At 60.3% G+C, this 13,402-nt stretch overlaps 1 protein-coding gene across 1 annotated transcript; it reads left to right on the top strand.

Annotated features, from left to right (window-relative positions):
* The first annotated feature begins 1,364 nt into the window (after positions 1-1,364).
* On the top strand, positions 1,365-4,190 carry RTP5 (receptor transporter protein 5 (putative)). The gene is given in 5 exon segments (XM_090288565.1): positions 1,365-1,714; positions 3,336-3,607; positions 3,609-3,804; positions 3,807-4,006; positions 4,008-4,190. Coding segments are annotated over 5 exon segments (942 nt in total). The 5' UTR covers positions 1,365-1,623.
* Positions 4,191-13,402: the final 9,212 nt, after the last annotated feature.

The raw sequence follows: 13,402 nt of genomic DNA on the forward strand, positions 1-13,402 counted from the left end.
TGTGGGTCTGTGTGTTGGAATTCGAGAGCCACCCACAAAATAATAGACACGAGAGTGAGGCCCCGGGACTCGTGGGAGGATGAGGCAGGAGGGGCATCGCAGGGGCAGGACAGGCTTGGGCTGGTGGTTCCAGGAACTGGGTGAGGGGCCACTGTCTCAGGGCCAGGCAGGCTGTAGGGGGTCACCGGGGGGCCCTGCGCGCATCTGTCCCCTGTCAGAGGGGTGGAGGCTGTGATCCTGGAGACTGGGGATGACGGCCACGCAGGCGCCCTGACTCTTGGCTGGGGTCACAGCGCACACCCTACCCCTGCGGGTGCTGAGGATGCCTGGCTGTGGGGGGAGTGTCCACCTGCCACCCACAGGAGAGGGTGGAGTCGGTGTGGCCCCGACGACGCACAGGTGTGGCAGGGCCCCTGTGTGGGCATCGCTCCCTTGTGCGCCCAGCTCTGTGCTGGGACAGGGTGCCCTTCCCCACACCCCCGGCCACTGTGGACATGGGGACCCAGACGGGGCCTGCAGGCCGCTGAGCTTGCAGTGGGTTCTCAGGGGCCCTCGGGCAGACATGGTTATCTCGCCGGCACAGAGCGGGTGTGTTATGGCTTCCTGCCCACTTGACTTCCTGTCAACTGCCCAGCAGAGAGGCTGCACTGGCACCACCTCTGGCAATGTGGGGGCTTTAATGTGAGTGTGACAGCCCCGCCTCCAGGTGGCCCTTGTCCTGAGGACACTTCTTCAGCTATGGGTCCCCACAAGGTGGCCTTCCTTTGCTTCTCATTTGCGACCTCCGGCCCCTTCCGTTCGACAAAGCACTGCTACCTGAGGCCATGCTCCAGAAGCTCAGACAAAACCCCGACAGGCAGGAGAGGCCGGGTGCACGGCGCAGGAAGCCCAGAGCAGCACACTCGCCTCTCAGACGCCGCGGGCGCGGGCTCAAGGTGGTCCCCGCCGCAGGCGCAGGGATCGGGGTGCTGGCTCCTCCCAGGTGCCTACCCGAGGCTTTATGAAAGTTCATGAAGCTGTGCGTTTATGCTTCAGGCATTTTTATGTGAATGCTGTACATTCTACACAATAAGAAGTGAAAAAAATGTGCACTCTATCTGTCCAATAAAGCTCTTCTCAGCTTTGTAATGACAGCAAGAGGGGGGCAGATCAAGTTACAACAGAGACCGGAGGCAGCAAGTGTTTATCCGAGGAGAGAGCAGGACACTATCCAGGACACGGGCTGAGTGAAGCCCCAGGCACGGGGTGACCCGGACAGTGTGGTTCCCATTGGGGAAGATTACAGACAGAAATCTACATGTGCATATGCAGGGGCCCCCACGTGGGTCAGCACAGGGGAGCTTGGGGGGCAGGGATGATGGGGCGTTTCGTTGCATTGGGTTGTTTTTCCTTTTTATTTATTTGTTTGTTTCTAATTTTCCCTAAAAATGAACATGGGTGGCTTGCATAATGAAAAATATTCAAAAGGGTGAGACAAATAGGCCTGCATCTGGGCCAAAACGGTTGCCGTAGAGACTGGACGGTTGCCTGGGCAGCAGGTGGCTGGGCAGGAGGGGCTGTGGGTGTTTCCCGGGAGCCGGAGCTGGTGCAGCCCGCAGCCCGCACTGCCGGACCCGCGTCAGCATGGACGGGGTGGGCGTGTGGGCCAGCCCCCTAGCCTCGCTGACGGCCAAGAGGAAACGGGGGACACTGGGAGCTGGTCCCGGAGGGGGTTTTTGAGGTGCGGTGGAGGGTAGGGGCCTCCTGGGAAGGAAGGGGGCCGAAGGCTGCCTGGTCCCTGGCCCTGAGTCCCGAGGCCAGGCTGGGTGTGTCCGGACCCCTGAGGGGTGAGCACAGGGGCACGTGGGTGCTTGTGTTCCCCCCTTTTCAGCCGCAAGCTCGTGCCCTGCCTGACAGTGCAGGACCCGGTGCCCGGCCAGGGCCGGTGGGACGCTGCGTGTCTGCCCAGACAGGGGGGGCTCTGTCTGCTCGCCGCAGCTTCTCCTGGTCTCCGTGGCAGCGCTGACAGATCAGGGGGTGGGCAGGGCCATGGCCACCGCCCAGCCCTGCAGTGAGCCAGGCATGAGGGACTAGAAAGGGGTACAACCCAGTGGGAGGCCGGGGGGGACCTGCACCTTCATCATCATGACAGCAGCAGGGTCCCACCCAGCTGGGCACCCGAGGCCGGGGGGCAGGCTGGGAGGGGGCTCCATGGGGACCCGTGGGCCGAGTGGACGCTGGATCGCTGGTTCTCTCAGGTCTGAGATGCACCTTTCCACACGTGCTATTCCCACAGCCCAAGTGAAGGGCTGCTGCGGGCGGGGGAGGGCTGGGACACGGGGAGCTGGTGTCCCCTTTTCCTGTAGGGTCAGCAGGTGGAGGAAGAGTCACACACACGGACCGCAGCCACCGCCCATGTGCGGCCTGGGAAGTGATCTCTCCTGAAATTTGAATAAAGGTGGACGTCTGGCTCCTCAGGGCACTTTCCACGTGCAGCTGTCCCTGACCATGTATGACACACATGCAGAACCATGCCACCATCATGGAAACTTCCACCCATGCCCGAGGCCTTCCGGGGCAACACACAGGGAGATCTGATGCGCCTCGCAGGGTTGCTCTTCTGGGACCTAAGCACCCCCAGCACCTTCAGCATCCAGGGAGCCTTGCGGCGGCCCTCCTCTTCCCTGCGGGGGGTGGGGCAGGGCCCCTGCTCCATGCTCCAAGGCAGCGGCACGGGGCTCGGGGTGTACCCCATCGACCCAAACCCCCTTCCCCACTCTCCCCACTTCTCTGTCTCCTGCGCTGTCCCTATCACCCAGCCCCCACCCCAATTTCATTTCCTCCTCACCTGCTCCTCCCTCCCAGCATCCACTGCTGAGACGCCGCAGACACCTGCCCTCACAGGGACCCACAGGGCTGTCTTCGGCTTTTGGTGACATTTTCCTCAGGAAAGCAGCAGGGTTACCCCTCATGTGTCAGGCCAGGCTTGGCCACCCAGCGCAGTTTTGGTGCCAATCTGATGAAAAGGTGTTTGCTTTTCAGATCGTGGGTTTCAGGGAAGGGCCCTGCACCTGAGTCTGGTCCCCGTACGGACAGGCTCAGGGTCACGGAGCTTGTGCTGGGTCCCCTCTGCACCCACCAGGCCAAGGAGCGTGGGATGAGGGGGCAGGTTGCTCATCACCTCCACTCACTGCCACCTCCTCCCCGGGGTCCAGTGAAGCTGCTGCCAGTGGGCTGGTCCTTCGCCACAGGCACATCCCTTTGCACACGTGGAGGGCGAGGACAGCTGTCCGGGGCTGGTGAGGACGCACACGTGGGCCTGGGGTGAAAGCTAGGCCTGCCAGACACCGGGTGAGTCTGCCAGGTGAGCTTGCTGGAGACGCCCCTCTTCCTCAGCAAGGTGGCTCTGTCCATCCTGCAGAAGGGCTACCAGGCAGGCGTCAGTTTCAATCAACATCCCGAGGTCTGCTTCTGACACCTCTGGGACCTCGTGTCGCCTTCTCCCAGGAGCCCCCAGACCCTGCCAGGGGCCCCAGCATCATCCAGGACAGCAGCCCCTGGTCAATCGTGCCCAGGGCTCCACCCCCTCTCTGAGAGCAGCCGCTCCTTCATCAAGGCCATGGACATAGGACACCGTCACCGTCCCCTTCACCCTGGTGCGTGCGGGCAGGGACCAGGGCTGTGTCAGCGAGGCCAGCGCCAGCGCTGCTGATCCAGACAGGGGCTGTGGTCTCAGGGTCTCGCCCACCAGCATGGGCACCCTGGTCAACAGCAAGGCCCTCACCCTCCATGGCAAAGGCCACCTGCTCAGCAGCATAAGGTCCTTCCCGTCAAAGGCTTCACCTTCAAGTGCTGCGGCTCCCTTTCCGACCAAGGCAATGCCGCCCCGCTGGGGAGGGACCCCAGCAGCAGCTGAAGACCCACTGGAGATGCCGCCCTGCCCGCGTCTTGCATCTGCGGCCTCACGGAAAGGAGGGAGGGCTCCATCACCTTCCCCTCATCCATGGCCAACATCACCCAGGGCCGCGCTGGACTCCCTCCCTGACCTCAGCTGCTCGGTGACCTTCCCTTTCACCACTGACAGGCTCGCGGGTGGGGCAGAGGGCGGTACCGACAGGCCCCGGTCCCCCTCGGTGAGCCGGGCTCCCTCACTATCCCCTTCTCTGTCTCCAGCATCACAGGGCATGGGCCCCGCATGGCAGCAGCTATGACCGGACCGTCGGTGGGCAAGGGTTATGGTTAGGGTGCCCAGTTGGGGGAGATGAAGGCACTGAGTGGGGGCAGATCTTAGGGGAGCTGCCGAACAACTCTGCCTTGTTCCTTCCCTTTCCAGAGAGAGAAACCCCAGAAAAATGAGATGACAATGAGCATGAGGAAGAGGTGCCTGGATGGGTAATTTATGTTTCTGTTTTCCCCATTTTAGGGTCCACTTTACTAATGTGTATTTTCAATAGGAAATGCTCTGCTGTCATCTTGTTGGCAGAGTGGGAATAACATCTGGCTGGAGGGAACCAGAAAGGGCCCTTTTTGTGCTCTCATCAACTGTGCCACCAGTGAATACCACCTGAGTGTGTCGTCATGAAAAGCAATTCTCTGAAGCCATCTGGTGTGCACCCTGTAAAGAACACCTGAGCGGAGCTCAGGGGGAAAAGCTCTTATCTTCTGCCATCTAGTGTTGAACTAGGGAATAACGGCTGCACGTCGGCCATGAATAGCACTTCTCTGCTGTCACCTGGCGTGCAAACCAGCAATCACTAGTGAAGGTCATCAAAGCCTCACTGCTCTGTTGCCATCTAGTGTGCAAGCGATGAATAACACCCGAGTGTACTTGATCATAAAGTTTCTCTCAGCTGCCATCTAGTGTGAATTTCATTAATATCAAATGACTTTGCCACCAAGAAAACCGGTCTTCTTTGCTGCTTAATATTGTTCGCCTTGGGAATGAATCCTGAGTGCAGGTCATAAAGAAAAGCACTTTTCTGGTGCCACCTAGTGTGGATATTAGAAATAAAATAGTGAAGGTAACCAGGAAAAACACTACTTTGCTGACATTCGGTGTGCATCATGGCATCCAGACCCCTCAAGATAACAAAAAGTTACTCAGCCCTGATAGCTGACTGGCCCGTGCAGGTCTTGGGCACGTTCACTGTGCTCATCGTGGCCTGTGCCTTGACTGGAGTATTAGTGACAGTGCTCCCTGGCATCTCTGATCTACGGCTGGGTTTTGAAGCAAGAGGGTCTACAATAGGCCAAAGACTGGTCCTGTGGAATGGCTCAGTGAAAAACACTGACTACAAAGGAACATTAACCAACTGTCTCTTTAAATATGCAGAAAAGCAAACCAAAAACCATGGGGATGATACAGTCAGATGACCATTATGAAAGAAAAAAAGAGAAATTGACTAAAACTTCCACAAATGCAGCTTTTCCTGTGACTTTCCAAGCCACTAACTCACACTTAAAGAGAAGAGAATTAACTCAGTTGGGACATCTTAGGTTTTCGTTCTTTAGGTTAAGAACCAGATGTCCTTGTGGACATAAACTTTAATGAAAGTATATGAGCAGGTGATACAATACAGAGGCTGGTTGAACAGAAGTGACATCTGAAACCACGGCCTTAGAAGATGGACCAAGAAACTGAAAGAAGGGTTGTTGCATTTTTAATTTTTTTATTGATTTTTTGTGAGAAACATAAATGTTTATGCATTTATTGGTTGTTTCTTGTATGTGCCCTGACCAGAGATCAAATCTGCAACCTTGGCATATGGGGACGATGCTCTAACCAACTGAGTAACACAGTCAGGACAAGAGAGATTATTTTTATTTTTATTTATTTTTTAAAATATTTTTTATTTATTTTTAGAGAGAGGGGAAGACAGGGAGAAAGAGAGGGAAAGAAACATTGCTGTACAAGAAAAACATCAATCTGGCTGCCTCTCACCTGTACCATGACAGGGGATTGAACCTGCAACCCAGGCATGTGCCCTGACTGGGACTCAAACCAGTGACCTTTTGTTTTGCTGGGTGACACTGAATCAACTGAGTCACACCGGTCAGGGCAAGAGAGGGGTGTGTGTGTGTGTGTGTGTGTGTTTAACGATAGAAAGTTAAATCAAGACCAATCCTGCCTACTGTGTGTGCACTGGTGTCGGGCAGGGAGGTGCCTGTAACAGAAGAGCAGCCTAATTCTGGGGACTAATGAGGAAAGTTTAGTTGGTGTGGCATCCAGGAAGCAGAGAACTTCAAGGAGAGGAGATGATCAGCTATAACAGTGGTTCTCAGTCTGTGGGTCACGACCCCTCTGGGGGTCAAACGACCCTTTCACAGGGGTCGCCTAAGACCATTGGAAAACACATATATAATTACATATTGTTTTTGTGATTAATCACTATGTTTTATTATGGCTGGGGGTCACAACATGAGGAAGTGTGTTAAAGGGTCGCGGTGTTAGGAAGGTGCAGAACCGCTGAGCTATAATGACCACTACAGGGAGATGAGGACAAGCGGCCTGTGGAGATGCTGCCACGGTGCGGTTTTCGTTGAGTGACAAGTACAGACAACGGCTTACACCGAGTTAATTAGAGGATGTGTTGTGAAGAAGTGAAGACATTTAAGAATAGGGTCATTTCCAAAGTGGGAAATCTGGTGGTGGAATACAAATGGACAATAAACTGAGAAGATGGTCAAAAGAAAGACGCTACTTCAGTGAGGGAGAGGTGAACATGCTGTGAACACGAGAAGAAGAGCTGGTACTGAGCACACACGCGGAGAGGAGGCGACGCGCTGGCCGAAGTGCCTGCGGAGGGAAAGGCGATGAGAGCCAAACCGGGAAGAGTCTGTTACTCCCGAAGACAAGATAGTGGGATAGAGTACGAGCTCAGTTTACCTTCTAACAAAGGACAGCGAACCATACGACTGCCATCTCCCCGGCCAGCACGCAGCCCCACAGTGAAGTCTCGGGCGGAGAGAGGAAGGGAATGGATTTTAAAAGTTTAATCTTTATTGTATTTTTTCTCCATTACCGTTAGTGCCCTTATACCCCCTCCCCCAGCAACCACCGCGCTGTGTCCCTGTGCGTGGGAACGGATTCCGAAAGGCGGCGTGGAGGCCGCACACAGCCCTGTGGGCAGCTCCCCGCGGTGGGGGCGGGGGGGACACTCAAGGCACTGGCCGTGCCCAGGCCACACCCAAGAGCTGGAAACCTGGACAGAGAAGGAGGCCCTCAGGCCGCCTTTGCTCCATGGAGCCTGGTGCTCCCCTGGGCCCCTCCGAACCGTCCCCCAGCCTGGGCCCGGGACAGTCCGGAGGCCTGGGGGGCGGCCCTCCCACGTGCGCCGCTGTGCCGCCTCCTTCCCGCGCCCGGCTCCGCTCACCGCGCGGCCCTGCTGCCCTGCCGAGCGCAGGCGGCCTCTGCCCGAGCAGGGGGCCTGCGGGTGACGCGCGCGGCTGCGTGGAGCCGGGCGGGGCGCAGGTGCCAGGCCGCTGGGGCACCGAAGCTCCGCGCGCAGCTGCCCGAGGCGTCTGAGTCAGTCCACGGGAAAGACCCGGCGCACGCGAAGTTCTCGGTGAATGCAGTCGCCCCTCGGACCTCGGTCCCTGGAGGGGGGCGGGGCTCGGAGGTCCCAGTTGGCTGGGCTCCGTGTGATTGAGCCACGCGAGGGTCCCCGCCGCCACGCTCCGGAGCTCAGACGCCCTGCGCGTCGCCATGCGTGTCCCTGGAAAGGTGGTTTTATGTCCCTTGGCTGTGCACTGCAAACAGATCCCTCTTGTTTTTCTGGATAAAACACGGTTTAGCCGTGTATCCCGGCTCAGTGTTCTCTCCTCTCTGCTCGTTAAAACTAACCCTTCCCAATGACTTGCCTTCCGCGGGAGCAAACAGAGCATCTCTGGAGGGACTCTGACGGAGTTCCTACCTGAGTTTAAAAACAGTGTCGCAGGACGGCCGCGGAGCTGGTACCGACGGGTTTGCTGCTGTCGCCGGGCCTCTCAGCTGCCCCCCCACCTTGTATTTTGTCCAACCGCATCCCGCCGCGGAGCCAAGTGAGAAGCGCGCTCAGGAGTCACCTGCGAGCCAGGCACGGGCCGTCTCTCCGCGCAGGTGGGCGGGACACGGGGGCGCCCACGGCAGCCTGGGGCCCGAGGGTCTCTGGGCTTGCAGGACGCGCAGGGCACGAGGCGCAGGACCCCGGCGACGCGGCGGAGGGCGGAGGGCGCCGGGAGGTCAGGGGAGGGGAGCAGAACAGGGGGATCCCGTGTCCCCCCTTTCCTGCGCCCCGTCTGGACGGTGGGGTGACAGATGCCACACGACGAAACCCCGCGGGGAGCAGGCGCAGCAGTCCCTAGGTTCCCCGTCTCGCGGCGAGCGTCTCCTGCCTTCCACCCCCAGGCTCACTACCGACCCCGCGCGGAGGGGGCGGGGGGCGGAACACGGAGGCGCCGGAGGCGCGCAGGCGCAGCGTCGTGTCGGCGCACGTGCGTCCACCCGGCCCCCGGCCCCGCCCCTTCCGGCGCGGGCACAGGAAGCCGAGCGCGGCCCACGATGCCCTGCGGCAAGCGCCGCTGCGCTGACACGACGCGGAAGGGAGCCCGTGGGCAGCACAGTCACCGGAGGCCGGCGCCGCGGACCCCGCCCTGCTCCCCTCGCTGCTCCGAGGGCCCGGCGCCCGGGTCACGCATCGAGGTCACGGAGCGGACCGCAGGCACAGGAGGCCGCGGGGTCCGCCCGCGCCGCCGGCGCGCATGCGCCGAGCACCTGTCGCCCTGCAGGGCCGTTGACACCCGCCAGCGCGGCCTGGGACTCACAGACCCGCACGAGCCTCACACGGCAGGTAAGGGGGGTCCACACTCGGCGGGCGGTTTCCAGCGTGGAGCCCACAAAACTGAGTCCGTTCGGACCCGTGGGCGGGAGAAGACTTAGAGATGGGCGGCCGGTAACGTGGGTGCGGGAGTCCGCCGGAGCCCCAGACGGGGCGTGGCAGGTCCCCGGGGTGCTGTCTCCACGGCCCGCCGCTGCGCTGCAGAGGAGCCCGATTCCAGGGCCGCGGACGAGCCGCCCCCTTCGGAAGGGGTCGCTGAGACGCACCCGTGTGAGGGGTCTTCTGCCCCCAGAGGGCGTCCCGTGTTCCTCAGCCCCCGCGCCGCGGGGCACGCCCGCTGGTGCGACAGCCCCTGGGACCGAGCCGGCCTGGGCCCGCCGGCTCCCTGGTCTCGGGGGCGGAGCAGGCGCTCCAGGCTGACCCTGCTCGGCCTTTCCTGCGGGGCTGCTGGGAGCCGGCCCCTGAGCCCCTCGGGGCCTCACCCCTTCGTCTGCGGGATGGGGGTGTCAGTAATCGCGCATCTCCTACGAATGTGGTGCGAACACAGGCGTGGAGTGCGCTTGCCGCGCTTAGCGCGTCCCGGCGCGTGGTGTTCGCTGACCCGGAGCTGCTGGGGCGAGGCAGGTGCTCAGTCTGTGACCCAAAGCAGAGGGACAGGGTGCGTGGGACGGAGCTCCAGGGAGATGCTCCAGCTGCGTTACGGAGCTGGCCACGGAGGGAAGCAGAGTGAGTTCCTCCTCGGAGGGGTGTCCCGGCCCACGGGAGGCAGCACGAGTGACAGGGAGACCACCGGTCAGCTGAGGACGGGCTGCCAGGACCTCTAAGCGCCTCCCTGCCAGAGGCCTAGGAGACACCGGGCCGTGGTCTCCCAGGAGCTTTGAAACAGATACATTGGACTCAGTCCTCCCCCCACCCCCACCCCACGGGGAAACCCACTGTTAGGGCTTGAGTTGTTTCTGTCCCCCCACATTCAGGTGAAACCCTGACCCCTAGGACCTCAGGATGTGCCCACCTTTAGAAACGGCCGTTGCAGGTGTGGTCAGTTAGGATGCGGTCACACCGGGGAAGGGCCCCTAATTCACTGAGACAGGTGTCCTTACAAAAGAAGCAGATGAGGACACAGACATGTGCACAGGGAGGGCTCCGTGTCCACATGAAGGCAGGGATCGGGGTGCTGTGTCTATAAGCCAAGGAACTCCAAGGGAGCCGGGAGCCGCCAGGAGCCGGGAGGGGCTGGAGCGGAGCGTCCCTCGACCTCAGAGGGCGCAGCCCTGCGGGTGCCTGAGCCTCAAAGCGCCAGCCTCCAGGGCTGAGACCGCCTCTGCGTGTGAGTCCCCAGCGTGAGGTGCTTTGTCCCAGCAGCCTGAGCAGAACAAAGTGTCACCTCAGAGCTGCTTTCCTTGCCAGCAGCAGGACAACCACGTTATCTTCTCTGTGGGCAATGGCAGACTCTGCCACCTTGTGCCTGATGTGCGCAGGTGCCCGGCAGCCCGGGGCTGCTGCTGCGGGCAGCGCCGTTCTCAGAGTGTTCGGACGCGGGGCAGCTGCCTCTCCAGGCCCCAGTGCTCTGGGCGCAGGGAGCTCCGGCTCCGGGGCAGCTTCAGTCACTGCCGCGCAGGAGGAGCGCGGCCTGTCCCGGCCAGCGGCCTCTGCCCCTCTGCTCAGACAGACGCACCCGCGGGCCACAGGACACGTGGAGGAAGTGGAGACCAGGCTCCCCGGCTGGCCAGGAGGCCCGGAAAGGCCCCGGCTCCGCCAGCCTCCCGATGAGCAGCTTTGAGAACGGCGCTGCCCTGCAGCCAATGGTTGAATTCAGGCCCCTGGGGCTCGTTCCGGTGCCCCCAGTGTGGAGGCCGAACGCACCCTTGAAAAGCAGAGCCTGTGTCTAGCGTCCTGCTTCTGAGCTGCAGGGAGCACTCTGAGGACGAGGGGCCGGAAACTAGGGCTCCCATGTCAGTTTGCTAACCACCCTTCAGGCCAGCGCCATCTTCCCAGCACTGACGGCGCATCAGGTGCCGGGACAGGCACTTCGTGGCGCTGAGCCTTCCGCGCTGTCTGCTCTAGGAGGAGGTCCCTTTCATCGTCCCATCTCATGCATGAGGGAGCTGAGCACAGAGGGGTTAAGGAACTCGCCCAGGGCCAAAGGGCTGGAAACCTCATGCTGAAGCTTCCACCTTGGGGTGCGCCCCTGGGGAAGGCCTCGGGCAGACAGCCGGCAGAGCAGGACTGGTGGAGGCCCCTGCGGAGCGAGGGACAAGGTCGAGGGTCTGCTCCAGGCCTTGTGTCCCTGACTCTGCTGCCCAGCAGATCGCAAAGTCGTACCGGGGGGAGCTGAATGGGGCCTTGACATTCGTATGGTCCCCATTTCTGTCACAAAGAGGCCGAGGGCCAGGGAGGTGAAGGGACTGTCCCCAAATCCCAGCGCAAATCAGTGGCAGAACCAGGTCAGGAGCAGATGTCCTGGTTTACAGCCCAGTGGCCTTTGTTGTTACCACGTTCTGGCTCAGCAAGAGGAGTCATTTTCTTCCACAGCCTGAGAGCGTCTTTCACGGTGAGAAGCCCTTTCCTGTCCCCCAGGTCGTGGCGCGCGGGCTGTCCTGTCCCCCAGGTCGTGGCGCGCGGGCTGTCCTGTCCCCCAGGTCGTGGCGCGCGGGCTGTCCTGTCCCCCAGGTCGTGGCGCACGGGCTGTCCTGTCCCCCAGGTCGTGGCGCGCGGGCTGTCCTGTCCCCCAGGTCGTGGCGCGCGGGCTGTCCTGTCCCCCAGGTCGTGGTGCGTGGGCTGCCTGTGCCTCCGCAGACCTCCCACGGGAGTTTGAAAAGTGGGGAAGTGGGCTAGGTACGGTGACTCCCGGCGGGGACAGGCGCCCCTCCCCGCCCCCGCTGCCGCCCTGGTGTAGGAGGAAGTCCTGCACGTGAACTGTGGGCGAGAATTAGCCCACACAGCCCGCTCAGATGGTTAGCTTTGGGGAAGGAGCAGATTGCAGTGAGATCCTGCTCTTCAGCCAAGACTCAGATTAATTCCAGACGCTCAGAGAATTCGATGGAAGGCACAGGGCCGTCAACAAGGACACTTCCAAGGGGCTGCGGCTGGGGGGTGGCCCGGCAGGTGCAGGTGCCCAGCCAGCGAGGGAGGTCGCGAAGGAAAGGCGGGCTGGGGGCGCGTACACAACGCTGCTCCACATGCAAAGACACCCCGAGTGCAGAGGACAAGTCACAGAATGTTTGCAGCACACACAGTAGGGCTACCAGTGCCCACGGCTGAAGAGCTCTCACAAAGCAGTGCAAAGTGAAAAAGAGCAAAAACGTCAAGGAATGTGAAGACGTTTTCACAGAAAAACAGAAATGGATAATGTACACAGGGGAGCAGCAAAGGTAGCTAGAAACCGAATAGCATTTAAACCAACAAAATATCATTTCAGCTGTCATGCCTAGCAAATATTCTGAAAATTAGTTTCTTTCAGGGATGCGATTTTGATCACACACGCACAGTGCCATAAACCAGTGCAACTTTGCTGGCAAAGGAAATGACAACGTGTATAAAAAATGTTAAATACACGCCTGCTCTGTGAAAGGGTCAGGCTTAGGGTTAGGGGGCAGGGGTCGGGGTTGGAGTTAGGGGGTCGGGGTTAGGGTTTTAGGGTGACAATGAGGGTTTTAGGGTCAGAGCAAGGGTTTTACGTGTACCCTTCAGATAAAAAATTGAGTCACACAGGAAACATAGGAAACGACTAAAAAGGCAAAAGAAAAATAGTTTTATTTGTAAAAATGAACCTGTTCTCGGAAATAGAATCGAGGGCGCGGTGGGTCTGCAGGCTGGTGCCCGGAGCTCCGGCCCCTCCCACGGAGCCCTGTGCCCGTTCCAGTCCCGGGACTTTCTCCCTCCAGACTTGGGATGATGCTACCGATGGATGTGCCGCCCCGACTCCCTTACTCAACGGGGTTCCATGGTCTGTCTTCCCACTGCCGGGCGGCAGAGGTCGGGAGACTGCCGGTTAAGTCCATGATGACACCGGCGCAGGTCTGTCTCGGTGTCTGTGGGGGTTACCTCGGCGCCAGCGTGGCGGAGAGCCCACGGTGGCCCCCGCGGTGAGCTCCGTGCGGGCCCAGCTCCCCCTCCGGGCGTCTTCTCCTGGACTCCCCACCAGTTCTCTGGTCCTTCGGATGGTGCTCTGGTTTCCCTCAGGACCTCAGTGAGACTCCTCTCCCTCCGTGCGCCGCGTGGAAGCTTCACGTAACTGGGTGGTTTTCAGGGCAAACTGGCGGGAGGAAAAAGAGAAAGAATAAGCAGGATTTCCACAGCTGGTGGAACACAGGGGTTAATTTTCCAGCTTTGCCTGGGCATTTCAGGAGCTGACCCTGGCTCTGGGTGTAGCTTCAGGGCGGGAGCAGGGCCAGGAGAGGAGCCGAGGGAAGGGTCCCTGGCAGCCCCGACGCTGGCTCCGACCGGCACCTGTCCAGTCCTCTCTGCTTCCATCCCGTCCTGCCCGTGGAGCTGTGCCGAGGCTCACCGCCTTCAGCACAGAGCTGACATCCAGGCAGGAGACCCGTTGGGTCACCGCCGTGCCGGTCAGTCATCCAGTCATGAATTCTGTCCGCAGTTGGCTGGCT

This window comes from Furipterus horrens, unplaced genomic scaffold (genome assembly GCF_987537825.1).
Source record: "Furipterus horrens unplaced genomic scaffold, mFurHor1.1.pri manual_scaffold_1, whole genome shotgun sequence".
In the NCBI taxonomy this organism is placed as follows: domain Eukaryota; kingdom Metazoa; phylum Chordata; class Mammalia; order Chiroptera; family Furipteridae; genus Furipterus; species Furipterus horrens.